The sequence below is a fragment of the Hippocampus bargibanti genome, linkage group LG22 (assembly GCF_051943395.1).
Source record: "Hippocampus bargibanti isolate YZ-2025 linkage group LG22, ASM5194339v1, whole genome shotgun sequence".
NCBI classification, from domain to species: Eukaryota; Metazoa; Chordata; class Actinopteri; order Syngnathiformes; family Syngnathidae; genus Hippocampus; species Hippocampus bargibanti.
This window is the reverse complement of record NC_142755.1, coordinates 5,420,411-5,448,366: the sequence shown is the minus strand read 5'-3', so window position 1 is coordinate 5,448,366 and position 27,956 is coordinate 5,420,411. Positions and strand designations below refer to the sequence as shown.

At 41.0% G+C, this 27,956-nt stretch overlaps 4 protein-coding genes across 7 annotated transcripts in view; 2 read left to right on the top strand and 2 right to left on the bottom strand.

The window, feature by feature from the left end:
- pdzrn4 (PDZ domain containing ring finger 4) overlaps positions 1-3,042 on the top strand; it is a 61,262-nt gene extending 58,220 nt beyond the window's left edge. Inside the window, exon 18 of the transcript XR_016113738.1 lies at positions 1,699-3,042. The gene's annotated coding sequence lies outside the window, so the exon portion shown is untranslated. The remainder of the gene's footprint in view (positions 1-1,698) is intronic.
- On the top strand, positions 87-27,827 carry pphln1 (periphilin 1). 4 transcript variants are annotated; one of them, XM_088989182.1, is made up of 14 exons: positions 87-178; positions 1,699-1,743; positions 10,405-10,539; positions 12,058-12,207; positions 16,009-16,133; positions 18,732-18,784; positions 18,879-18,967; positions 19,232-19,423; positions 19,562-19,623; positions 19,783-19,890; positions 20,071-20,222; positions 21,418-21,473; positions 22,919-23,059; positions 27,269-27,827. In XM_088989182.1, coding segments are annotated over exons 6-14 (1,059 nt in total). In that variant the 5' UTR covers positions 87-178; positions 1,699-1,743; positions 10,405-10,539; positions 12,058-12,207; positions 16,009-16,133; positions 18,732-18,783; the 3' UTR covers positions 27,527-27,827. The 4 variants fall into 4 exon arrangements, with proteins under 4 accessions (XP_088845308.1, XP_088845311.1, XP_088845310.1 ...); XM_088989185.1 differs by lacking the exons at positions 87-178; positions 1,699-1,743; positions 10,405-10,539; positions 12,058-12,207 and having other exon boundaries at positions 15,975-16,133; XM_088989184.1 differs by lacking the exons at positions 87-178; positions 1,699-1,743; positions 10,405-10,539; positions 12,058-12,207; positions 16,009-16,133 and adding an exon at positions 18,251-18,297.
- yaf2 (YY1 associated factor 2) lies at positions 753-14,454 on the bottom strand. Its single transcript, XM_088989188.1, has 4 exons — positions 14,320-14,454; positions 13,875-14,000; positions 4,781-4,936; positions 753-3,354 (listed from the first exon to the last, which is right to left on the bottom strand). The coding sequence occupies exons 1-4, from the start codon at positions 14,343-14,345 to the stop codon at positions 3,099-3,101; spliced, it is 564 nt and encodes a 187-aa protein (XP_088845314.1). The 5' UTR covers positions 14,346-14,454; the 3' UTR covers positions 753-3,098.
- Positions 15,304-18,235, bottom strand: zcrb1 (zinc finger CCHC-type and RNA binding motif 1). Its single transcript, XM_088989187.1, has 8 exons — positions 18,110-18,235; positions 17,905-18,005; positions 17,770-17,798; positions 17,560-17,671; positions 17,370-17,477; positions 17,177-17,286; positions 17,022-17,100; positions 15,304-15,942 (listed from the first exon to the last, which is right to left on the bottom strand). Exons 2-8 carry the CDS (start codon positions 17,986-17,988, stop codon positions 15,793-15,795), a joined length of 672 nt encoding a protein of 223 aa, XP_088845313.1. The 5' UTR covers positions 17,989-18,005; positions 18,110-18,235; the 3' UTR covers positions 15,304-15,792.
- Positions 27,828-27,956: the final 129 nt, after the last annotated feature.

The window sequence follows — 27,956 nt, the reverse complement described above, 5'->3', positions numbered from 1 at the left end:
TCCAAGTCTCGCGTGAATCTCGTTTATGAACCTACCAGTGACGTCAAAAAGATCCAGCGTTCAGTGTTTGAACAATTTCTAAACATTCTGAGCCACAAATGTCGGGACGGCGTAGTTAGTCGTTTAAACGAGTAAATAAGTGACAAGGACGCGTTTATTTCTCTTAACCTGTGTCGATGTAAGCTTTGTGTTGTCGCTTTGTCCGGGTCATGGGACTTCCGGGGGGCGACGTAAATCGTCTTCTCTCCGTTTGCCCCGACCAACGAACTCGCGTCAAAAAGTGCATATATATACGTACAATCTTAAAAATATGGCAAACGCGGTGCACATCAGTAGTGCGCGAATGTAACGACGCATTCTGCAAGTTTAACGCTGAACTAGGGGGCAAGAGTCACGCCACATAACTACGCTAATATTTAAATTCAAGTCGACGTCGACGCGTTGACATTTCCGGTTCGATTTAAACAACAAGCTACCTTCATTACATAATGCCTCACCGTTAAAAATGTTTCAAATTCTTAAGATTGCTGTTTTTAATTGGTCTTGATGTACTTTTGGGTGGTACGCTAGAACTAGCTAGAATGCAATGACTTTTAGCGCTTTTATTTTTTAGGCTACATGACTTTCCGGGTGTCTTTCTTCATTGTCGTCTCTTTATGAAGTTCCCAAACAGATTCAAGAGGTCATGATGGCGACTTCTTCAATAAGCAGCAGCAGAAGCCTCATTCAATTGCATTTTAATGAAGCAAAGGGAGAGTGATGTTGTTTATTGACATTTAGAACGTCTGATAATCAATAGGTGGTATTCAACTGCAATATGTAGGTTGTTATCCCCACCTATGTATGACTAAATGATTCACCAGGTGGGGCTAAAGGGTAAAACCAAATCTATATTATACATACCGTACAGTCCAATATGCTGTCTTTGTTTGGCATGTAAATCAAGGCAATTTAATAGAAGAAATCAAAGGTAAAAATGCATCTAATATATATTTTTTTTGCATTTCATAATTCTAACAGACATGTAATTAACACATTTCATAACAATCGAGCAAAGAAAAAGGAGATAGATCAACAAACAGCATATCGCCACCCCTAAAAAAAAATCAATTGTTGTCACAAACAAGTAACACTTTTCTAAGCAGTTATCACGGGCCCCACGCACATAGTCCCAGCTAGTGTTTTGAACCTTTGCTCTTAAGTACAGTAAAGTCTCGTTATATCGATATCGGATATATCGATAGTCCCGGTTATATCGATACTATTTCTATGCACGCATGGAGAAAATTACATGCAAACAGGGTCGGATATATCGATAGTCCCGGTTATATCGATATTTTTTCGGACTCCCTTGAATATCGATATAACGAGACTTTACTGTAACGTTATCCCATGTTAGAACACGTTTTCTGATACTGTGACCGTTCTTTGACTCACTGCTTAGAATGGGAAAACAAACAAACAGAGCAATAACAATGATATGACACATAACCAGTCACATCAAAACATGGTATGGTAGTACAATATATCATAAATATCCATTAACCTGTATGAATCTGAAAAAAAGTTTGTACTGTAGTTGGATTTGCTTTGCTCGGCTGGGATTTTAGTACATCTCACCCCGCCCCCCCCAAAAAAAAATAATAATATATAAATTACCTTTCCTAAATGCTGTCTCATCTGTTTTTTCCCCCACAGCATCTGAACCCCGATTTCCCAGGATCTGGAGCGATATCTATTTCGGTGAGTGTCAATCCTGAGTTCATTCATCATGAATTAATGACTGAAAATATCGTTTGCAGACAACAAATTCCACAATGTCCAATTAGCTTCAAATCTCGTCACTCGCACAAGAAAAAAAAAATGCTGGTATGACCCTTAAGAATATACTAAATCTTCCCTAAATGTGGTCTTTTACTCATTTACTGCCATTCACAAATTTATTTGGGAATTGAAAATACGACGTAGAGTGCCATTCCCGAATTTGTTCGGGTTTTGTTTTCTCTTGTTTGGGTGCCGATAAAGTGCTGGCCATGCCTCTCGCGATGTTTTTTTCCTTTGACAAGGGGGCCGCATATCCTATTTTTCCATGTTAATAATAATAATAATAATAATACATTTCATTTACAAGCGCCTTTCAAAACTCTCAAGGTCACTTTACAGTCACAGGATAAGTTTTTCTGCGGGCGAGCAGCGGCAGCCACACGAATCATAATTCACTCAACCCGGAAGTAACTCAAATAGATAGAAAGCTAGCTAGCTAGCCAATCGATAGCCAACAGATACCTAGCTTGATAGCCAGCCAGCTAGATAGTGAATAGATCGATAGCTAGCCAGCCAGATAGCTTGCTAGCCAGCCAGAGCTAATAGCTAGCAAATGATAAGAATAATAGCGCTTTGTTCCAGCTTCAGCTTGTTGTTAAAGCGCTATATAAACCAATATGTATCTATTGCATTGTATTTTGGACAGCCCTCATTTCAAGCTCATATAACCCCAGACCCATATAATTTAGGAATTAACTTTTTTTTCTGATGAAAATGTTTCTTACGCCGCATTGAATGTTTATGTCGTCCTAAAACTCAATATTCTGTAGGTCCTGGAATTTGAGTGACAATGACAAAAACCCTGGCACTGGAGTAGACACATTGGCAGTGAATGAGTTAATACCTCCCCGAAAAAAAAAAAGAAGCTTATTACAGATGAAGAATATTCTCCAGGCTAAAAACATCATCAATTCTACAGCAGAAGTTCAATAGATGGATAAGTTTCTGGGTTTGAGATCGCAAGATGGTCACTTGATGCCGCCCCCCCTACCTCCCCCCAAAAATAACAAATGTATTTTTGGAGCACTTTATTGTCCATAGCGTATCTGAGCATGGTATCACAGTCCCGAAAAAAAAAAGGCCGTTGTAAAATCTGGGAGGAAGCTGTGCACGAGTCATAAGATTCCCTCAAGTGACCGATTCGACTCCTGACGGCTCCGTCTGTCCGTGCCTGACAAAAGGCTCAGAGTTCCCGCTTGAAAAAAAAAAAAAAAACAATGATAGAAATCCATCCGTTTCGGGTTCGGGGTATGGAAGGAAAAAAGGCGGCGGACTCAGTGGGACTCCCCATTAACCGAGCCGCCTTCTCCCCGAGGCGAGGATGACCGCGAGAGACCCTTTTCGGTGGTTTCCGAGCTGGAGCCGTTTTGGCTGTGATGCTCGGCGGCGGATGACGCGGCGCTAGAAGATGACGCCGAGGCGGACGATGGCCTGGCCTTCTCTTTAAAGTCTGTGATGATTACCGTCAGGTCGCCCACTGTCACCTCCAGGTGCTGGGCGCTGCTACGGTCAATGTTTTTTAACCTGGGCCTGGAAAAAACAAATCAGGAAAGAAGTGGCGTCAAATAAGTGTAATATGACCTACCCCAAAATTGCCCTTAACTCATTCACTGCCAGACGTGTGCAAAAATGTGTCCACTCCAGTGCCAGGGTTTTTGTCATTGTTACTCAAATTCCAGGACCCATAAATTATAGAGTTTTAGGACTACATACACATTCAATGCGGCGTAAGAAACCTTAAATGCTCTTCTTTCATCAGAAAAAAAATAGTTAATTCCTAAATTATATAGGTCTGGAGTTATGTGAGCTTGAAATGTGTGCAGCTTTCCAAATTACAATATATATTGGTTTATATAGCGCTTTAACAACAGCTGAAGCTGGAACAAAGGGCTAACATGGACAAAAAGGGTAATGCTATCCCCTTGTGGAAAAGAAAACAAACATTGCCAGAGGTCTAACCAGCGCTTATTCGGCACCCAAGCATGAAAAAACAAAACCCGAACAAATTCGGGAATGACGCTCTGTCATATTTTCTATTTCCGAAAAAATCGTGAATGACATTGAATGACAAATGGCAGTAAATGAGTTAAAAAAATAAAAAAGCTAGCTTGTTCCAGCTAATTTTTAGTAACAAGTAACAAATAAAGTTACATTAAAAAAAAGATAAAACACTGTTGCAGTTAGAAAGAAAAATAGTTACCTGTGGCTTAGCGGCTCAGCGATAGCTAACCACTCATGCTAGCAACAATCGCCGCACAACAATAATAATAATAATAATAATAATCAGAATCATAATCATAATCATAATAATAATACATTTAACTGATGAGCGCCTTTCAAAACTCTCAAGGTTACTTTACAGTCACAGGATAGGTTTTTCTGCAGGTGAGCAGCGGCAGCCACACACGCCAGCATTCACTCAACCCGGAAGTAAGTTAAAAAGATAGCAAGCTAGCTAGCTAGCCAATCGATAGCCAACAGATACTTAGCTTGATAGCCAACCAGCTACTGAATAGCTAGCTAGCCAGCCAGATAGCTAGCCCGCCAGCCAGAGCTAATAGATAGCAAATAGCTAGCAAATAATAATAATACTAATAATAATACTAATAATACATTTCATTTATAAGCGCCTTTCAATATAATAATAATAATAATAATAATAATAATAATAATATTTTTTTATGTGTAGGACTTATTTTTTTATTTTTCATCACCAAACATTTCAAGGCATGGCGTGTTGATATTGGCGGTAGCTAATTGTTGCTGCTGTGTTACTTCCGGGTAAAGTGAACGCTGGCGCGAATGGCTGCCGCTGCTCACCCACACAGAAAAAAAGTTCTTATCCCGTGACTGTGAAAGGCGCTTAGAAATTGAATGTATTCTTATTATTATTATTATATATTTTTTTTTTTTACTCCCAATATCTACATATCTATATTGGCATCACTCGTCTCACCTCATCTTTTTGTGACTGTTTTTCTTGAGCGCCGACTCCTTGTCGCTCTTCTCCCGCTCGACGCGCTCCTTCTTCTCCTTTTTGGGTTGCGAGGGTAACACGAACTGCTGGGTGGCCTGCTGCTGCGAGACGAGCTGGGAGACTGGGCGTGGCTTCCTGTCGGGTCATGAGGGGATGACACGGGGGCGGAGATTAATCAGAATCGATATCATCTTTATTGGCCAAATATCTAAAACAGGTTTGCTGGAAAAGGTGGTGTGCAGGGTGTGGAGGGTCCAGTAGGATTTTTCACGCTCTTGGCTTGATTCTTTGCAGTGTGCAAGAGTGGCGTAACGTCACCATGGGTATCTACTTCCGGGTTGAATGAACGCTGGCGCGTGTGGCTGCCGCTGCTCACCCACAGAAATACTTATCCTGTGACTGTAAAGTGACCCTGAGAGTTTTGAAAGGCGCTTATAAATTAAATGTATTATTATTATTATTATAAATGATGATATATATAATTATTATTATAACGGCGCTTATAAATGAAATGTATTATTATTATTAACAGTGTTAATTTAACTTAATTTGTTACTTTTATCTTTTTTGATTTTAACGCTATTTTGAATGCTGAAAATTAGCCGTTAACAGGCTAGCTTTTTAATTTTAACTCATTCACCGCCATTCACGAATTTATTCGGGAATTAAAAGTATGACGTAGTGCGCCATTCCCCGAATTTGTTGGGGTTTTGTTTTTTTCATGCTTGGTTGCCGATAAAGCGCTGGTCATGGCCTCTGGCTAAGTTTTTTTTTTTTCTTTTCCACGAAGGGGCAGCATTTCCTTTTTTTTAGCGCTTTGTTCCAGCTTCAGTTGTTGTTAAAGTGCTATATTATAATAATAATAATAATACTAATACTACTAATACTAATAATAGTAATAATAATAGTAATAATAATAAGAATACCAAAACCTTTCATTTATAAGGGCCTTTCAAAACTCTCAAGGACACTACAGTCACAGGATATTTTTTCTGCAGGTGAGCAGTGGCAGCCATAAACTAATAAGTATGTATTTGTATTTGCATTGTATTTCGGACAGCCACCCCCGTTTCAAGCTCATATAACTCCAGACTCATATAATTTAGGAATTAACTCTTTTTTTTTCTGATGAAAGAAGAGAATCAAAGGTTTCTAACGCTGCATTGAATATTTCTGTAGTCCTAAAATTTAATATTGTGTGGGTCCTGGAATTCTATTGACAATGACAAAAACCCTGGCACTGGTGCGGACACATTTTTGCACATTGTCCTACAGCGAATGAGTTAAAAAGGCACCTCTGTTTGGGAAAATGCAACTTGTGTATGTCAGTTGTATTTGTTCTGCGAGCATTAAATGATTCACAATGGTGGGTGACCCAATTTGCTGCTAAATAACCCCCCATTTTGTTTGTTGCATCTATCACAGCTATGTCGTGCCGCTGGCGATGCCGCCATCTTCCGATATTATCCCGTCCTGTCAGCGCCGTGTTGCGGAACCGCTGACACCTTTTAAATAACTCCCCCCACCCCCTCAAAATGCTTCCTCCAACCCTCCCGCCGAAGCAATTTGCCGCTCTCCTCGACAAACCTGATCCTCCTCCTCCTCCCCAAAGTGACAAAGCTTGTTTTTGCGCGCCCCGCCGCAACCGACAAAAGCGCTCACAAAACTCACATTGTCTTTCTCGCCCTCGGGGGCTGAACGGCGGCCGTCGAAATGTCTAAATGACATTATTTTGCTCCTCCCAAAAAAAGAATCTAGCCCAGTGGTGTCAAACATACGGCCCGTGGGCCAGAACCGGCCCCCGAGGAGGTTTTAATCAGGCCCGCAGGATAATTTAAAAGTGAAAAAAAAAATGCACAAATGAAATGAAATTCATATTTTTGACGAGGTGCAATTCAACGATTGTCCACTAGTGGCCAGAGTGGTGCTGTTTAAAGAACATAGAAGAAAACAGCCTCATTAGTAAGGGCAAATTCGCCTACGTCGCTCTGGACAAATTTTTATCAGTATCTACTACCAAGGTACCCCAAATTGGCTGCTAAAGTTTTGTGCATGTTTGGAACAACCTACCTTTGCGAACAAATCTTCTCAGTAATGAATATCATTAAAACAAAATGCGTTCAAAGCTCACAAACAAGTATGTAAATGACATTGTGAAAGTGTCAGCTAGTCAGGACATGACACCTGGTATTGATGCACTTGTACAGGCCAAAAGATGCCAAATATCAGGAACAAAAACAATACTTTAAAAATTCATTTCTTTATAAATGTCATTTAATCTTAAATTGCATTACTATATTTTTCAATACCAATTTATTGTTAGTTTTTTGCAGTTGTAGAATCATTGGGATAAGTCGCAAACTAGGAGTTATCAGAACCCTCCAACATAGGGCTAAACCAATAACCAACAAGCGTTGAAGGTAGAGAAAAGGAGTCAAAACATATCAGGAGAGCACTCACAAACTGTGGGTACCGTCAGTGGTCATTTAACAAATGTCAGAAAGAAAGAATAGGGAATGAAACCAAAAATTCTGAAGATACAAAAAGGTGAGGAGTAGCAGTACCTTACATTGCAGGAGTTTCTGAAAAACTACAAAATTCCTACTTATTTCAAACCGATAAACACGTTAAGGCAAAAATTAGTGCATCCAAAAGATAGGCTACCAAATGAAAAGCTAAGTAATGTAGTTTATTCAATATATTCTAAGAATGAAAATTGTAAAGAGCAGTACATTGGGGAGACTAAACACATTCTCAAAAAAAGACTATCAACATCGCAGGGATAATACTAGTGGGCCTCAATCGGCAGTACATATGCACCTAAAAGCTAGCAACCACTCATTTGACGACAATGAGGTTGAAATCTTAGCGAAAGAACATAGATGGTTTGAAAGGGGGAGTAAAAGAAGGGATTTTCATAAAACAACTAAATCCTTCATTAAACCGGTTTGGTGGGGTGAGGTTCAATTTGGATCGTTCATACAATAGCCTGCTTAGGCAACATAAGATTAGTAATACTCATGAGGTGATACCGGTCGAAATGGGGCAATCAGGCCAGTTGTTAGTCAGAACGACAGGAACTATCAGTGGAGCAAAACTAATAAAATACACGATATACAGTAAAGTCTCGTTATATCGATATTCAAGGGAGTCCGAAAAAATATCGATATAACCGGGACTATCGATATATCCGACCCTGTTTGCATGTAATTTTCTCCGTGCGTGCATAGAAATAGTATCGATATAACCGGGACTATCGATATATCCGATATCGATATAACGAGACTTTACTGTATTGGTTATTTATAGCATGTATGGTATAATTTTAATGTTCCGGCCCACTTGACATCTACCGAGGCCATATGTGGCCCCCTGATCTAGCCCATTTTTTTTCCACTTCAGTAACCCAAAGTTTCACCATCCAAACAAACCAGCGCCACCGATACAACGCTATTCATCTAGCCCCTCCCCCTTCCGTGATGATTATTGCGAAATAGCTTATTTTATGCTCCGTCGCGCATTCTCCGCTCAGGTGTGGGCAGGTTGTGAAGCTCATCCAAAGCGATGATTAATACCTCATCCCGCCTTGACATGCTAGCATTGTGCGGGTGATTGCCTCTGTGTGTGTGTGTGTGTGTGTGTGTGAGAGAATGGCGTGAGGGGGGGGGGGGGGCAGATGGCTTGTCACATCCTGTGCTTTATGACACCTTTTAGACAGCCCACTAGCCTCCCCCACCCCCTACACGGCCGTTACTCCCGCTCGGAGCCGAATGTCATGCATCAGTGTCAGCGCCGTAATTACAGGCTTATCACGTAGCCGTCATCTTGAGCCGCGGCGACGGCGCCTATGGCAGGCTTTGTTGTAACCCCACCCCCCCCTCCCTCAACCTTCACTATTTGTACGCGACACCGGAAGGGGCGTGGTCGTTTACAAAAAGGTGAACTACGTGGGTCGTTATTGGCCGGGAGACTGCGACTGCGTCCGCCCACGTTTCGTAGCATGTTAGCCGTCTGGCGACCGTCGTCAAAGCCCATTTCGGTGCAGATTACACGCTTTCAAAGGGTTGACGTTGGTTTATTGCGGCGCTGATGAAACCCGTAGATCACTACGCCTATCAGTGTCAGATGTCCTGGGTTAAGTAAAAAAAAAAAAATCTGTTTACGTTTTGTTCCCTAACTTGACCCAAGATGAACCCATCTGACACCTTTCAAATCAAGAGCCTTAACTCATTCACTGCCAGACGATGTGCAAAAATGTGTCCAGTCCAGTACCAGGGTTTTTGTCATTGTCAATTGAATTCCAGGAACCACAGACTATTTATTATAGTACCTATGGTTGTATGTGACTGTAAAGTGTCCTTGAGAGCTTTGAAAGGCGCTTAAAATAAAATGTATTATTATTATTATTATTATTATTATTATTGTTGTTGTTGTTGTTGTTGTTGTTATTATTATTATTATTATTATTATTATTATTATTATTATTGTTATTACTATTACTATTACTATTATTGAGTTTTAGGATTACATAAACATTCAAAACAGCGTTAAAAACCTTATATACTGTTATAAACCAATATGTATGTATTGCATTGTATTTTTTACATCCACCCCTATTTCAAGCTCATATAACTCCAGATCCATATCATTTAGGAACTAACTGATGAAAGATCCATATAACTCCAGATCCATATCATTTAGGAATTAACTGATGAAAGATCCATCAGTTAATTCCTAAATGATATGGATCTGGAGTTATATGAGTTTGAAATAGGGGTGGATGTAAAAAATACAATGCAATACATACATATTGGTTTATATAGCACTTTAACAACAGCTGCTGCTGGAACAAAGCGCTACCATGGACTAAAAGGGAATTGCTGCCCCTTTGTGGAAAAGAAAAAAAAAACATTGCCAGATGTCTAACCAGTGCTTTATCGACACCCCCCCAGCAAGAAAAAAAAAACAAAACCCGAACAAATGGGGGAATGGCGCTCGACGTCATATTTTCAATTCAAAAATACATTTGTCAATTATTATTTTACAATACGCCCTAAGACATTGGATATAAAAAGTCAACACACCCCTATTGAACCCTCTATTTTTGTCACATTGAAATGAGAAGACAGGTGCATTAACAGAGGGCAATGTGTATGTGGAACTGTCGCCGCTTGGAATTGAAGCGGATTTACGAGATGTGACAATCCCTTTTCGTCAATTGATGCTACAGCTTCGTGTTTGCTTTCAACATTTAGCTTGTCTTAGTCATGCACATTCCACCATGATGTCCCTGATCCACTGGTGAAAAGGATGCTTTGATCCTCTCCTCTTTCATCTAGAACTGCTTCATGTATGTAACAAAGAGGGTGCAGAAAGTGCTTAAGATTGAATGACTGTCTCTCTGGTCACATTATTTATTTTGTATGATTATTTTTTTACTTCAAGATGGCGTCGCGAGAGTGGCTGCCTTTACAGCAGCTCCTGTATTTTGTTTTTCTACTTCCTTTCCTGTTTCCATCCATAACTTTGCTGCTGTGAGATGTAAATTTCTCCACTGTGGGATCCAATCCAAAAATGTATATCTCTATATTTTTACCCTACAGTTCATGTCACTTCCACTGAGGGCTACAAAAGAATTTCTCGAGGATATCAAAACAGAAAACGACAAGAGGCAGCCATGATGGACGTAACTCGGCATCGAATGGCACCGCACCAGAACCGGAATGCAATTCTAGCAGGTTCGCTCCACTTGTTTTCATTTTTTTTTGTTGTTGTTTAGTAACCGCCAAGGGAGCCGTCGCCATCTTGCATTTGTATGCCGCGTGTCGTTTGCCCTTTACCTCGGTGCCAAGCGAGGCGCCCCGTCTATTTTGCGTGCCCATTAACAGCAGCGACCACCTGTGCGACCGTCTTTGCCGCAGCGTTGAACTGAAATGCACTGTATCTGTGTGTATATACAGTGTAGCTGTTTGCTATCTATTAGCGATATAGCAAGCTGTTTATTAGCCAGATAGCTACCTTTCTATCTATTTGAGTTACTTCCGGGTTGAGTGAACGTTGGCGCATGTGGCTGCCGCTGCTCACCCACAGAAAAACTTATCCTGTCACTGTAAAGTGACCTTGAGAGTTTTGAAAGGCGCTTATAAATTAAGTGTATTATTATTATTATTATTATTATTATTATTATTATCTGAACGCTAGTTAGCTAATCTTTTTCACTATTTTTTTTTACTATTTGATTGTGGTTTGATCACATCCATGCTTTTAAAAAAAAAATGTTTCCACAGAAAACTCGATTGACACGATAATAATAATAATAATAATAATAATAATAATAATAAATTATTAAATAATAAATTTCATTTTTAAGCGCTTCTCAAAACTCTCAAGGTCGCTTTACAGTCACAGGATCGTTTTTTCTGTGTGTGTGCAGCGGCAGCCACATGCGCCAGCGTTCATTCAACCCGGAAGTAACTCAAATACACGTAACATCCGACTTACGACCGAGTTCCGTTCCGACCAAACAGTTGTAAGTCGAAATGGTCCTAAGTCGAAATCCATTCCAAATGTTGAATAACGATTCGGGGGCTTAATGACTCGCAAACTCCCCCTCTTAAAATGTTACAAATAGTGTCTGGAGGTTGTCGTCGTAAGTACGGGTGGTCGTAAGTCGGATGTTACCTGTAGATATGAAGCTAGCTAGCTAGCTAACAGACAGCAAATAGATAGCAAATGGATAGCCAGCCAGGTAGCTAGCTAAAAGATAGCCAGCTAGACAGTTAGCTAACTAGCTCGATACAGGTGTATGTCGATGGGGCCCATTTGGTGCTCAAGCCGAAGTTGGCGCAACCATAGTCGGAGCAGCAACATCGGCCAAATGGAGGCGACAATGAGGGGAATGGCGGCGTGCACCGAAGTAACATCGAAAAAAAAAAACAACAACACTGGCGAGGCCCTAAGTCCCCACAATGCATATAATGCCAGAATATGTGTGTATATGCGGCCAAGTGCGAAATGTGCACGTTGAGTGCATCTGAGCGTGTCTGATGACAGCAGGCTGATTAAGCTGTTGCATAGTAATAAGCTATGGCTGTCGGTCTGGCAGCTGCGTTGGCAACCTCTTTCACGGCGAGCACTCCCACACACACACACACACACACACACACACACACACACACACACACACATTTGGATGTTGCGCTAAAGTTACGTTTCCTTCCCGCTCAGCTCTTTGTTATGTATTCCTCCTGTTACAGTGTCCAGCAGGAATAACACTCATTTCCTGGATTGCTTCACTCATATCAGCAGCGACACAGGAGGGAGGAGCATGTTAGCTTCCAACCCCATCTCCCCCGACTCCATCGCCATCGAGTATGACAGGAGTGTGTCACTCGCATCTCGCCAAGGTCGGTATCAAGTCAAACGCAAAGCGATTGATCGTTGGTACGTTTTATTATCATCAGTGTGCCGCAGGAATGTATCCGATTTCAGAATATTGGCTTGAAATAATGTTTTGACTAAAAATAACATTTTGTTTATCTATCTTTGCTAGCGACGTGTAGTGACATGCAGGTCAATGAGATGCACCTCTGAATCAAAATCAGAAAACCTTTATTCGTCCCACAATGGGGAAATTTGGAAATAATGTCAAACTTTCACAATTTATAGATTATATTCACCCACTCTCACACACACACATTTTCCATGTATTTCTGAATGTTTATCAGAATTTTAAGTACCGTATTTTCTGCACTATAAGACGCACCCAAACGAAAACATTTTTGCCTCATAATCCGGTGCGCCTTATGTATGGAAAATGTTTTAAAATATGTCATTCATTGAAGGTGCCCCTTATAATACGGTGCGCCTTATGTATGGAAAACGTTTTAAAATGAGAACATATAAACTACACACCGGGAGACCAGTTGCTAAGTATTCTCTTTGTCTTTTTTGTAATACCGTACAATAGCTACCTGGCTAGCTATTAGCTATGTATTGGCTTGCTAGATAGCTTTCTATCTATTTGTCTTACAACTCTATTTGAGTTACTTCCGGGTTGAGCAAACGCTGGTGCGTGTGGCTACCGCTACTCACCCACTGAAAAACTTATCATGTGACTGTAAAGCGACCTTGAGGGTTTTGAAGGGGCCTAACAATGAAATGTATTATTATTATAAAATGTGTCATTCATTAAAGGTACCCCTTATAATGCGGTGCACCTTATGTATGGAAAACATTTAAATATGTCATTCATTGAAGGTGCCACTTATAATGCGGTGTGCCTTATGTATGTAAAATGTTTCTAAATGTCACTCGTTGAAGGTGCCCCTTATAATGCGGTGCACCTTGTGTATGGAAAATGTTTTTAAAATGTCATTCATTGAGGGTACGCCTTATAATGCGGTGCACCTTATGTATGGAAAACGTTTTAAAATTTGCCATTCATTGAAGGTGCCCCTAATAATGCGGTGCACCTTGTGTATGGAAAAGGTTTGTCATTTTTTGACTGTCCGCCTTATATTTCAGAAAATACGGTACATTTTTTTTTACGGTTTGTTCATAATATTGGCTTGAAATAATGTTTTGACTAAAAATAACATTTTGTTTATCTATCTTTGCTAGCGACGTGTAGTGACATGCAGGTCAATGAGATGCACCTCTGAATCAGAATCTCCCCCCCTGACAATAGATTTCAATATGTGTCAATCATACATGTATTTTAACCAATTGTGACCCGGGCTGGTGGACTGTCCTATAAATGAACAAACTGTCATAATTTAATGCATTTTTTTTTTTTTGCGGGAATTTCCAAATGTATTCCGTGGCTAAAAAAAAAAAAAAAAACATTCTGAATAATTGATGGTAGGTAATGACAATCTACACAATCCGATTGGACGCGGTCACCTTCCAGATGTCTTGACATTAGGACCGCAAAAAGCCCAGTAGTCTATTGCTTCCCACAAAACAAGACGCCCCAATTTAGTCTTTGATTGACAGTTGAATTTAAAACAGTAGTGATATTACGCGCTTGGAGTTGTAAACCCAAACCAGAAAGCAAATTCATCGACTTTACCTTGTTGATGTCCCTTTCCTGACATCACACATCATGCACTTGAAAGCCTCCGCCGTGTTCTTGTACGTGCACACGCTGCAGTCCCAAAACCCCTCGTCGGAGGAGGGCTTCGGTTGACGCTTCGGCCTTGAAAACAAACCCAGACAAATAAAAGAGAAGGCTTGGCCCCCTTTTGCACCGAGCGACTTGCTCCCGACGGCACACATCTGGCTTCGACGATCTCAGTCGGAAATCGTGTGAACGCGCGCCGTGATCCCAACGCCGTCGCGAGGCTTTTAACACTCGCGCGCGCGCATAAACACAAGCACGCCAAAAAGGGGACAAGAAGACACTGTGGAGGGGGAAAAAAAAGCTCCCCGTCCACCCCCCTTTCCTCGCCACTGTCTGCCCCCACCGCACGGCTTCATTTCGGTCGTCGAGGCCGCTTTAGCCGCCTTTCGTTTACCTTGTGGGACTCCTCTTGTCGCCCATGCCAGACCAGGTTGTCTCTGGAAGGGGTTGCCGAGACGAGCAGAAGCCTGGTCCCCCAACCCCGACCCCCCTCCTCCTCTCTCGTCCCGATTCTTTTAAAAAGAAGCGATGCGCCCCCCCCCCGTAGCCGCTTCGGCTTCCAGCTGTCGTGGAAACTCGGCGAGGAGGGAGTCCGTCACGTGACCCCGCCTCAGCCAATCGCGGGCGGCGTTGCTTCCGGAGCCTACCGTGGCTCCACAGCGCCGTCATTTGTCGTCAATAATCCACATCGAGGTCGCCACACGACGGTTTATTTATTTAGTTAGCTTTTTAAAATAAAAAACAATCGTCTTAATACAATGCTACATTCGACACACCCTCGACGACGTAGGAAGATACGCGAACAGTTCCGTTTTTGGGCTAGTATTTTTAATATAACGTAATCCCTCGATTAACGTGGTTTAATGCGGACCTGGACCACCCGCGATAGACAAAAAAACGCAATCTACATGTATTGGTAAATCTACATGTGTATAAGTACAAAAAATATATATATATAAAGCCAAATTTAGTGGAATACAGTACAGGACATGCATAAAGAGGCACAATAAATGCTTGTAGTACAGTACACTAATGCAATGAAGTAAACAGTCCACTATCAACAGACAGTATATGCAGTATATTTAGAGGTACACTACTCGTCTTTCTTGAGGTAACGTCCCGTAGATTCATTGACGTTGTGATAGCGTTCAACAGCGGAATAACTTTCGCTTTCCCTCAGTTTAGTTTTACTTTTTCACTCACTGTCATCATTTTCGTCTTTTTTGGTTCGCTGGATGATTTTGAGTCCAAATAAAATAGTAGACTAAAAGTCCAAGAGGACTTTTAGTCTACTATTTTATTTTTGCGCGATGCTAAATTCAAAATTAGCTATATTTTAGCTTTGTAAAAGACTTGTGGGCAAAAAAAAAACTAAGCATTCACGAGTCACATTTAATATTCATCTGCCGTTTATTACAATGAATTGTCACTCTGAAGTCGCATTTATGTTATCACAATTAAACGTTTACACTAGTTATCAGCAAACATTTTTTAGAAGCAAAACCTAACCCTGACTTAATAAATAGTAATAGGAAAATGTGAATTGCTACAGAAAACAATACAATGTGTGCAAAAAAATATCTTAAAAAAAGGTTTACTTGCATCGCTGATGAAAAAAAAGTCAACGCCTCTGTTATTACAATAAAACTTAAAAAAATCATGTGTAAACAACTAATTTTGTATTTATTTACTGTGAATTAACTACATTATTCCAAATAAATACATTTTTTTGAAAAGAAGGCAAAACAAATATGTCAAACAAAATAAGGAGGAGGATGAGGCTTGTGCAATCTCCAATCCAAGCGATTTCCATACAAATCTATACATGCGGTGCGCCTGAAGTTGAAACACAACAAAGAAGTCCACGTTAGTCGCTAAGTTCTTCCTCATCACTAAAATATGCGCTCTTTTTGATCCGTAGTTTCCTGGAGTCTGATGAGCTGGAAGGATTCGCGCTGTCGTCTTGGGACACGACCACTTTTTTTCTTTGTTTATCCTCTTCGTCGATACGCGCTTGCTGGAAAGGGAAAGAAGAAATCACCCATTTATTCACACAAGAGATGTTTTTTTTTTCTTTTTGCAGGTGATGATTCAAGATGCAGGAATGAGGCAGGACTAAGATTAGGAAGGCTAAGGCTAGGAGAACATCAACACAGGAGCTAAAACGGCCATCATCTCAAGTGGACGTTGTTATCTGCTGTTTTGAAGGTGAAGCTTGAAGAAACACCCGTTACATTCATATCGCGATGCACAGAGATCAAAGTACACGCAATTGAGTAGTTGTTTTGAGATTAAAGGACAACCAACGTCACTTTTTTGTTTCTTAACGGACATCAGAAAAAAGTTTTATAGCATCTAAAATACCCAAAATGCAGTATGATATTTTTAGTCAAATGCAAAACACCAATAAAAATGACTTCAAGTGTCCAAAATCTGCAAAAAAAAATGAGCTGCGAATTGGGCATTTTCAGAAAGTCCCGCCCCCAGTTCGTGACATCACACCAAGATGTCTTGCATTGCTGGAGAATCAAAACAATGGCTTCAGATTCGGAGAATATGCTTTCTTGTTACACATCCAGTTATGAATATGATTCAAATAGTTCTGAAGAGGAAAGCATACATGTTTGCAATCGATTAAAGAAGTCCTTCCATGTCATTTTGAGGCATCTGGACTGCAATGTAGCGTCCCGGAAAAGAGGCAGAAAATGGCCACCTCCGTTTCCACAGGCTGACAAATTCCTTCCATGGAGTTTGGACGCCCGCTTCTGGCGGCTTTTGGGTGCAACGCGAGGTTTTCAGACCAAACAAGTACAGCAAAATACATTGACGTGATGGAAGGCCTGCCACAATGTGTCTTTTTTTCGGTCAGGGGCGTTCCTTTAGTGACGTTACGTACGGACTCGTCACCAACTCAAAAACAAGACTTCCTGAATATTCAGCGCGAGTCTTAAAACATAAAATATAGCTACATGCGGTGGAATCTTTGTAAAATACGCTCAGTAGAAGTCATTTGAAGCCATTTTACAAATTATGGGCACAACTTGTCCGGAGACGTCGGTTGTCCTTTAAAGTGATATTAAAAAAAAAAAAGACAACCTGAAATGCGATGGCTTGACTGAGACTATCGAGTGCCGGGTCCTCCCCTTCTTCTTCGCTTTCCTGTTCTTCTTCTTCACTATGAAGGATATAAAAAGCTATAAGCATAAAAAAGGAGAGGTGCCCTATTTGCGGGCAAATGCGCCGTTACTTACACGAGTTCAAGTTCCTGAGCTTTTTTCTTCTTTTTCTTTTCCTTCTTCTTCGGCGGCTCTCGTTCTCCCAGCATATTTTTGGGGCATGCGTAGCTCATGTGACCCGAATCCTGAAATATTTTAGAGCAACATTAAAACAGCTATAAAACGACCCAAAATGTGCACGACCCAAAGTTTTCACAATTGCACTAACCCCACATTCGTAACACCTGCTCTTGTCCGTGTAGTTGCGTCTCCTGATAAACTCAGTCGCTCGACCGTTGTCGATTGCGATACTGGCTTTGACAGTTCTGCCAAACAACTGGAAGGCATGTACCTAAGTAAGCCATATGCATTCATAATAACAATTAAAAAAAAAAAACATTAGCAAAGTTGTCCCCCACCTGCTTGTTGTTCACCGCTCTTGCACAGTTATGAGCTGATTCTCTGTCCAAGAAAAGAACAAATGCTACGCCTTTGCTTTTGTGAGTGTCTTTATCTTTCACAATTGTAACCCTGAGAAATAGAAACACACCCCCGGGAGGGGTATCACGTTCAATAAAATTGATCGGATTTGTAAAGCTGTAATAGAAACAGACCGGTGATATACTCACTTAACCACTTTTCCATATTTGGTGAACAGCTGAAATTGTCAACGAGTTTGTTATGTGTATATTTTTGCAAAAGAGGCGGGTGAAATAACATGTTTAATATTTCCACACGGATTTAATGGATGGTTGCTCATTTACCTTGTGGAGGTCGTTGTTGGTGAGGGAGAATGGCAGGTTCGACACGTATACGGTGCTTTTGCTCGGTGCTAATCCCCCACTCATATTGAATTTACACGAAACTGAAAGAAAAATGCATAATTCATAAAGATAGTTCCGTGGGATCGCTTTGTCACGCACGCCAAATAAAATGCAAATTACAGCTCCCCAAGTCAGAATCGCTTACCAAAACATCTATATTTAAAAATAAATCAAATAAAAAGATTCAAATAAGTCTAAATGTTGTCCTAAAGTCTCGTATTCCCTGTAAACGGATGTGCGGAGATATACTACTATACGTCGCTGGTTGATGACATCACAGCGCGTTCACTAAACTACGCGCCGTTCGAATGGTAGCGTTTGGGAAAGGCTAAAGTGAGTATTGTATAATTAATCGATATCCAAGATGATTTATTTTTACTTAAATGTCGTCCAGTATATGGTGATAGTTCATTTTCTTGGGCGGCAATAATGTTTTAACAGTAAATAAAACGACACTCATTTCGTCGCCGTATTAACTGGCTACCGTTAGCTAAGTAGCATTGCTAGTGCGAGTCTATCGAAAAAAAAAGGCTTAAAACGACGAAACGTCGTGTTTTTTTTTTACTTTTGTTTTGTGAATTATTCGCACGTTACCGGTAAGGCAGTGTTGTGGAATGAGATTAGTAGCTCCAGTCGCGTTGAGCTCGATGCTTTTCGACCTTAATCAATTTATTTTCCTGCACCTGTAAGTTTTTGTCTATCCTGTGTTCCATTTGAATGGCTAAGACACGTTGAGTAACCCTATTTTTTGTTTAAACTTTCCTCAGATTTTATTGAAAGACTTGACCAAAAACAACTAGGAGAGCCCTGATATCAGAGAGTAAGTTGATAAAATAAGAAATGCACACAGCATATACATGCCTTGTTGGGTGTTGACTAATTATTGGTTGTCATTTTTTTTTGTTGCGGCGTAGTGACTTACAGGAGGGAGAGGAATGTACGAGAGGCGTATGAAGACCGTTTCATGTCGGATAGAACGGAGAGGGCGGACAGGCCAGGGAGAGTATGTTTCTGCCTTCTATAAGCACACACATACAGTAAAGTCTCGTTATATCGATATCGGTTATATAGATAGTACCGCTTATTACGATACTATTTCTATGAACGCAAGGAGAGAATTACATGCGCGCAGGGTTGGATATATCGATAGTCCCGGTTATATCGATATTTTTTTCGGACTCCCGAGAATATCGATATAACGAGACTTTACTGTATTTCTGCAAATTGTTATCGGGGCTCACCTCTTAATATCCACCCTTCTGTACAGGGTCAATACTCTCAAGGAAGGGAACGGCGAGGCCACTTTGGCAGGCCTGATGGTTATGAATATGAAGGAGGCCCTCGCTTTTTCCCAAATGGAGGAGGCTCACGTAATTACCAAGGAGAAGATCAACGCGGCTACCACGGGGATGGCGGTCATTTCCCTTCGGAACGCAGAGGCGGTCCTTCGTCAAGAAGGGTGAAAGCAAAGATACTAAATAAGTCATTGGATTGGATTGGAATAGCCTTTATTAGTCTCACAGTGGAGAAATTTACAATTGCATGCAAAGATAAAGGTGCAAAGCCGAACTCATTGTTTTTTTCCCTGTTTTTGCAGGAGGATTATTCTTACAGAGGACAGAGGGAGGAGCAACATTCAGGACGGCAAATGGACTACAAGTAAATGCTCACACTGCAATTATCGTCTTGGTATGGTGCAGTTACAATGAAAATGGGGTCACGATGTTACGCTTGAGCAAAAATCTCCATTATTAACTATTTATGTGAATTATATTGTGATACTATTGTGGTTGAACTGTATTATTTTTTTTCTCTCAGCAGTCGTTCCCAACCACCTCGGAACCAAGGCATATACCCAACACCTCGATCGCTGCCAGAAAGTGGGGCAGATACACTCATGCAAGCCATACTCAACCTGGACCGGGGGTAAAAAAATAATGTGTTTTTTTTCCCTATAGCTCGTCTCATTTGGGGTGTATTTTTTGGGACTTTGGGGTAATATTTCCCTCCCTTTGTTTTTGAAACCGCATGTTCATCAAAAGGATGCTAGGTGGCAGTGTTGTACCTTGACAATACCAAACCAAATTTCTTCATGTGCTGTCACAGAGATGAAAGACAGGACTGCCGGAGGAAGGCACCCCTTTTGCCTCACCCGAAGGACCGCTCCCCCCACAGCCGTTCGGGTTCCAGCGTGAGCAGCAGGAGCTACTCGCCCAATCACAGCAAAGGCCTCCCTTTTCCCTCGCAGCAAGGCAAAGGTGAGCTCAGAGTCAAAACGTAGTACTAAAACGTGTACGTCCAAGTCGTGTGCATTTTTTTTTTCTTCACCACTCACTAACCCCAAAAGACTACATTTTATTCCCTTTTTTTTTGCACGTCGACCAATTTTGAAACATCCGACTCACCGGTTTTACTGTTACGGATTGTCCAGATGGGAATTGTGGTCTGAATGAGCACCTCTAGGTGGCGCTCTTTCCTAACAGTGAATAATCATAATAATAACAATACATTTCATTTAAAAGCGTCTTTCAAAACTCTCAAGGTCACTTTACAGTCACAGGAAAAGCTTTTCAGTGGGTGAGCAGCGACACGCGCCAGCGTTCACTCAACCCGGAAGTCACTCAAATAGATAGAAAGCTAGCTAATAGATAACGAGCTAGATAGCCATAGAGCTGATAGCTACCTAGATTGCTAGCTATCCAGAAAGATAGCTAATAGATAGCTGGCTAGGTAGCTAGCTATCTATTAGATAATAGCTATTAGCTAATAGATAGCTAGCTATCTATTAGATAATAGCTATTAGCTAATAGGTAGCTAGCTAGGTAGCTAGATATCTATTAGATAATAGCTATTAGCTAGGTAGCTAGCTATCTATTAGATAATAGCTATTAGCTAATAGATAGCTAGCTATGTAGCTAGCTATCTATTAGATAATAGCTATTAGCTAATAGATAGCTAGCTATCTATCTATTAAATAATAGCTAATATCTAGCTATTAGCTATTAGTTAATAGATAGCTAGCTAGCTAGGTAGCTAGCTATCTATTACATAATAGCTAGCTAATAATCAGTGATCATAAGCCCACCCGCGGCAATCAGAATCAGAATCATCTTTATTGCCAAGTATGTAGAACACACAAGGAATTTGTTTCCGGTAGAACACGCTGCACTAGTATCGTTGTCAAAAAAACTGCTAAGTGGCACTATACAGTTCCATTTTGTCATATAAGTTAAACAATAGACATGCAACGTAGATCAGATTTGAATGCCACTGGACCGTAACCCAAAAACAAAAAAAAAAATGGGGGCGCGATGATATCGCATTTGCATGATGTTGTCGATGTCAATCGGCCATTTTGTTTTGTTCCCATCCCCTTTTTCTGATTTTTATTTTCTACATGTGTCCCCTTGTTGCTTTCCTCAATCTTTCCTTTGTCATTTTTTTCTGCCTCAGAAAAGATCCCGGGCTTGTCAAGAGACGGTTCCCCGTGCAGTGCAACGTCAAACAAGGTGAGCTCACAGTGAAAATAAAAACACAAACACACGTCTGACTGACAGAAAACTGCACGTGGACCCTTTTAACTTCAGTGTTTCGTCCCCTTCCAAGTATTTTAATGGTTTTTAAAGTGGCCCCGTGCCTTTGTTTACCTGTTGTGTAAGCAAGACTTCACTCACGCGGACTTGTAACCATGGCTGGAGAGAGTCTCGAGCTTGAGTCGTCTTTTATTTTGATTAGAATGTAAAAAAAAATATATTTATATATATAAATGCTGCATATAAGTAAACGTGGCGGCTTTGTAAATAATAGTTTTGCCAATCTATCCTCCATTACCGTCGCTGCGGGTGCAGGTTAAGTCGAGGCAGATGTGACGAGCCGCCGCACCGTTGCGGCCACCCAGAAGTTCGCCCGAGCCGTCGTTTTTTATCAGAGGATCTCTCCTTGCCACGAAGCACAACGAGAGAGAGAGAGAGAGAACCCCCCCCTAACTTTCCGCGTTTGGCAGTCCCTTGGCGCAAACCGTCTTAATAATGTTTAAAATTGCACCCCTACCCCCCCCCAAAAAAAATCATATTAATAATCATCCATTTCATTTTAAGTGCCTTTCAAAGCATATGTACAATAACCAATAAAATACAATCGCAAATAGAATACAATAAATAAAATACAGTTATAAATAGAAACGAGAGAAAGAGCTACACAGAAAATGCGATTTTTAAATGGGTGGCTTTTGAGATGGGATTTGAAGGTGGGAAGAGAATCCATGTTACGAATGTTGGAAGTGAATTCCAGAGTTTGGGGGCAGAGCAGCTGAAAGCTCTGTCCCCCATTGTGCTGAGACGGGCAGGGGGGCATACAGAGGTGGAGGGAGGAAGATGATCTGAGGGAACGAGAGGGAATAGAAATTTGAAGAAGGTCAGATAGGTAAGGGTTATGGATAGCTTGAAATGTATAAAGAAGAATTTTAAAGTTGATTCTATATTTAACATTTATGCACATCTTCTGGCAGTGAATGAGTTAATGTGTCCACTTCAGTGCCAGGGTTTTTGTCATTTTGACTCAAATTTCAGGACCCATAGAATATTGAATTTTAGGACTACATAAAGATTCAATTCAGCGTAAGAAACCTCAGATGTTCTTCTTTCATCGGAAAAAAAAGAGTTAATTCCTAAGCTATGTGGGTCTGGAGTTATGTGAGCTTGAAATGGGGGACGTCTCCAAAATACAATACATACCTATTGATTTATATAGCGCTTTAACAACAGCTGAAGCTGCAAAAAAAGAGCTAGCATTGACCAAAAGCAAATACTGCCCCCTCGTAGAAGGGAAAAACATATCCAGAGGCCTCACCAGCGCTTTATCGGCACCCCCGAGCAAGGGAAAATCCAAACCCGAACAAATTTGGGAATGGCGCTCCACCTCATACTATTCAATTCTCAAATAAATTCACTTTTAGGAGGAAATCAACGAGGCAGAAGCCGAAAAAGAGGAGCAACCGCCGGCCGCTGTGGCCGAAGGGAGTCCAAATATCACCGCCGATGACTTCAAGGAGAAACGATCGCTGGCCATCGCAGCTAAAGCCCAAGAGATTGAAAAGGTACGCCTTTTTTATTATTTGGGATGATAAGGGGGGCGGAATATTTCGACATTCCCGTTTATGGATGTTCGATTGGAGTCATCATCGATTTATTTCAATAATGTAGCCTGTAATTTCGTCCCAATAATCACCCATGGTGAGCTATTTCTAAATTCCCCCCCGCCTCCAAGTAAAAGCAGCTGATCCCACCCTCATTATTTTTATGATATGCATTAACACATTCAACAAAGATGGCCGTTCCAACAACCATAAAATATGGAGATTTTTCATTCTATCAAGTGAAATATTCAAATACCTCGGATGACACATGGCCTTAAAATTATTGATGAAATGTAATCAGTCTCTAAATATTTTTAATATCCCGCTGTTTTTATGTATGTATTAATTTTGATAGTAGCCACAGTAAGTGAAAGTATCCATATTTTTTTCATGCTATGAATTGAACATAAATGACTAGCATTTATTAGCCCCCCCCCCCCCCCCCTGTCGCTCAAAATCGCCGGCGTAGATTGACGAGCGATAACCTATTTTCCACCCCGTTCGGTTAAAAACAAGGTAAGTCACACAAAATGTCTTCCTACCCACCTTTGGGAGTTAGCGCCGTCGATAAATCACGACATTATTACCATATTTTCTGGAATATAAAGCGCACCTTCAACAAATGACGTATTTAAAAAAAACGTTTCCATTCATCGGGTGCACCGCATTATAAGGGCCACCTTCAATGAATGACATATGTAAAAAAAATCCAAACGTAGGGTGCACCGCATTATACGGGGCACCTTCACTGAATGACGTATTTAAAAACCTTTTGCATACATAGGGTGCACCGCATTATAAGGGCCACCTTCAATGAATGACGTATTTAAAAACATTTTTCCATACATCGGGTGCACCGCATTATAAGGATCACCTTCAACGAATGACATATTTTCAAGCGTTTTCCATCCATAAGGCGCACCGCATTATGAGGCGCATGGTCATCTTTTGAAAAGAATGTTTTCTTTTAGGTGCGCGTTATAGTGCAGAAAATACTTTATTTTTATTATTTTTTTTCGATTTGAGAGTCTCATTGCATTTGTGCGCGATGCTTTCCCAAGCAAAGCGTATTCAGGTTTCTGAATAATTAGCCGAATTAAAACACCAAAGCACTCTGAGAAGCCACCCGGGAGTATTTCCTGGCTTTTGGAGCTTTTAAAGATTTCCCAACAAGATGGTTAATTTCCCACCATGTTTCCATTTACGCTTGTAAATTCATGAAGGAAATGATGACAACAAATGCTCCTTGTGCCTTTTGAAACTTTTTTTCTACATAGTTGAATTTTTCAAGCGCTTATAACTCATGTCCACCATCCAGGGCGTAGTTTTGTGCATCCAATAAATAGAGGTCAGTGGAGTGAAAACCACCCTCGGGGATTTACTCCCTGGCTCATCTAATGAGGGCCTTTCCTGCAACAGGGAATGCTACCGCTGCTTTACTAGGATCATTAAACCCGAAAGCAGCTCTGCCTGCCGGCGCTTGTAACGGGCTCGCTGACGCTGCAGATTCTGACCTGTTTATAGTCGCTCTTCCCTTCGAGGTGTGTGTGTTTGTACCCCCTGCTAACCGTGAGGTTTTTATTCTCATTACGGCGCATGGTGATCTACTTTTAAAAAGTAGATCCTTTCCCAGACATTATGTACAAAAAAAGTAGCCGTCCAATGTTTAGTTAATCCAGCCTGGGGGGGAAAAAAGCATTCAAATCAAGCCGCCATTTTGAATATTTGCTTCCTTGTATGCCAAAATGGTTGACGAAATAATAATAGTAATAATAATTTCATGTATAAGCGCCTTTCAAAACTCTCAAGGTCACTTTACACTCACAGGATATTTTTTTTTCCGGCTAAGCAGCGGCAGCCACGCGCGCCAGTGTTCACAAAACCAGGAATAACTCAAATAGATAGAAAGTTAGCTAGCTGGCTAATGGATAACTAATTGATAGCTAGCGAGATAGCTAGTGAGATAGGCAACTAGATAGCTAGTTAGCAAATAGATATCAAATAGACATGTAGCAAGGTCGCCAGCTAGATAGCTAGCTAGAACTTTATAAGCGCGTTTCAAAACTCTCAAGGTTACTTTACAGTTATAGGATATTTTTTTTTCTGTGGGTGAGCAGCGGCGGCCACACGCGCCAGCGTTCACTCAACCCGGAAGTAACTCAAATAGAATAGTAAGACAAATAGATAGAAAGCTAGCTAGCAAGCAAGCCAATAGATAGCTAATAGCTAGCCAGCTAGATAGCTAGTTAGCAAATAGACATGTAGCAAGGTAGCCAGGCAGCTAGATAGCTAGCTAGAACTTTATAAGCGTGTTTCCAAACTCTCAAGGTTACTTTAGAGTTATAGGATATTTTTTTCTGTGGGTGAGCAGCGGCGGGCACACGCGCCAGCGTTCACTCAACCCGGAAGTAACTCAAATAGAATAGTAAGACAAATGGATAGAAAGCTAGCTAGCAGGCCAATAGATAGCTAATAGCTAGGTAGCTATTGTACGGTATTACAGAAAAGAGAAAGATAATTGACTTAATAATAATACATTTCATTTATAAGCGCCTTTCAAATCTCTCAAGGACACTTTCCAGTCACAGGATATTTTTTTGTGGGTGAGCAGTGGCAGCCACACGCGCCAGCGTTCACTCAAGCACAATATTTCTCACTAATGTCGACATAAAGTCAAAAGAACAAAAAAACTAAATAACAAATCATATGACAACAAAAATAGACTTAACCATGCAGTCGCAAAAAAAAATTGGCGAGATTTTAGAGCCCGCCCACATCTGAAATATTGCCATTTGCAGTTCCGTCAGTTTGTTCGTTTGGCTTTTCTGCAGAAAGCTGGCTAAAATTGCTCTTCGGGAAATACAAAGCAGAGTTTTTTTTTTTCCTCGTTGTCGGGGGTTGACTTTGGCTGGCGTGCAAACTCGAGCTGGTGAGCGAACAGGGGGTGGGAGGGGCTTAAAAAGCAATAAACTCGATGGACTTTTTTTTTTTTTTCTTTTACTCCTCGCATTCCAGGCTGTGACACAAAAGGCTATTTGGTACCGTTTGTTGAATAATCTAAATATATTTGACAACTCGGCCCAAGTACAGGCATTTCAGACTCTTTTGTTTAGGCTTCAAAAGGTGGCAGCGCATGACTGAGACCCCCTCCACCCTATTTGGTTGCTTTTTCTTTCTTTTTTTTCATTCTGCTTACTGCCTGTCCCAAACCCGGCAGGCATGCACACGTTGACCGCTCACGTGCGCCTTTGCTTCATTTTAACATCCTATAGTCTTTGCAAAGCAGTTCAATCGAGGCTAAGGAGGGTGTGTGGGGGGGGGGGGTTGTAATACAGTTTTCGGCTTGCTTGCCCCACCCAGAGTTAATTGCGATTCTTTTCCTTCCTGTTTGGATAAGACAGGAAGTCGTTTGGATGAGAGCGTAAAGTCATTTCATAGAACAGGAAGTATATTCCGAGCACATTGTTTCACAGATGGTTATTATCATTCTTATTTTTTTTTCCTCTCAATCTATTGAAACCTTTTTGTTTACGTACTTGATTGGATATTTCCCGCTAATTCACTCTTTTGCGTCACATCGCCTCGTAATTTAGTCGAAATGCGATCAAAGGAAGCCATTGTTTGTTTTTGCCGTCGACACCATTTCCTGCAACCATTTGCGTCGTCTGGACCAATCGTCTGCTTTTTGATGCGATTTAGACGGCGCCCGACGGACATATTTTTGGACCCGCCCCCTCACAGGACCGTATACGACCCCGTGTGGCAACGGGTTAATCGTGTTGTTTTATTTTGAAGAGTAAAGAGGCTGCTGGATATCGTCTTCCCTGCTCGCACCTCTTGAGCTGCAAGTGCTTTTATTGCTTTCATTGCCGATTTAAGCCGCCTTTATGGAAAGTGTGAAGACGCGTAAAGACCCCCTCCCCGTCCCCCAACTCCCAATCCAGGACAATTAAAACGAGTAGCATTCACACCTAGCGGAAGAACTGCACAAGTGGGATAAGCTCCATTTCTCAACTCAAGACAACATCATTGATTCATCGTCAACCTGATTTGTCAAAAAGTCATGTGACGGACATACCACGTGAAAACAAAGCTTTTTTTTGTTTGTTTTATATTTTTGTATTTTATTTTTTGTTTGTTTTGTTTTGTTGTTACACTGTCCACTCTCAGGTGTACCGCCAGGATTGCGAAACCTTCGGTACGGTGGTGAAGATGCTGGTTGCTAAAGATCCCGATCTGGAGAAACAGCTCCAAGTCCCCCTCAGGGAGAACCTCGGGGAAATCCGCGAACGTTGTCTGGAGGACCTCAAACACTTCATCGAAGAACTGGATGAGGCAATCCGACAGACGGAAGTCGCCACTTGTGACTCCACCGCCCCTTCTAAAAGAAGCCAAAAACTTTCAACAACCGGAGTCAATCACGGCTGACCGATGAGTCCCATGGAACGTTTGCAGGACTCGAGTCTAACTAACCATGGCGGGTAACTTGGATTATAACTCACTGGACGCTCGTTGGATTTTTGGATTTGACATAATTTTCCAGCACGGTGGGGTGGAGGTTCATCAGTGTTAGTTTTGGGAGATGGAAAACACACACAAAAAAAAAAACACATTTCTACCTTTCTAGTGTTCTCTCTTCACTGTTTATTGCAATCTGCTGGTGCTGAGTCACCAAGGTACAGAATGAAAACATTTTTTTTTTCCAAATAAAAAGTCTTGTTTTGCTTTTTGTATTTAAATTATTTATTGTGCTTTACACATACACATTAGGTTTACAAGCCATTAAATAGAAAAGAAACACCTTTCCTTTTTACATTTAAAAATGTTTGCAATTCAAGCAGGAAATTTGCCAGTGGAC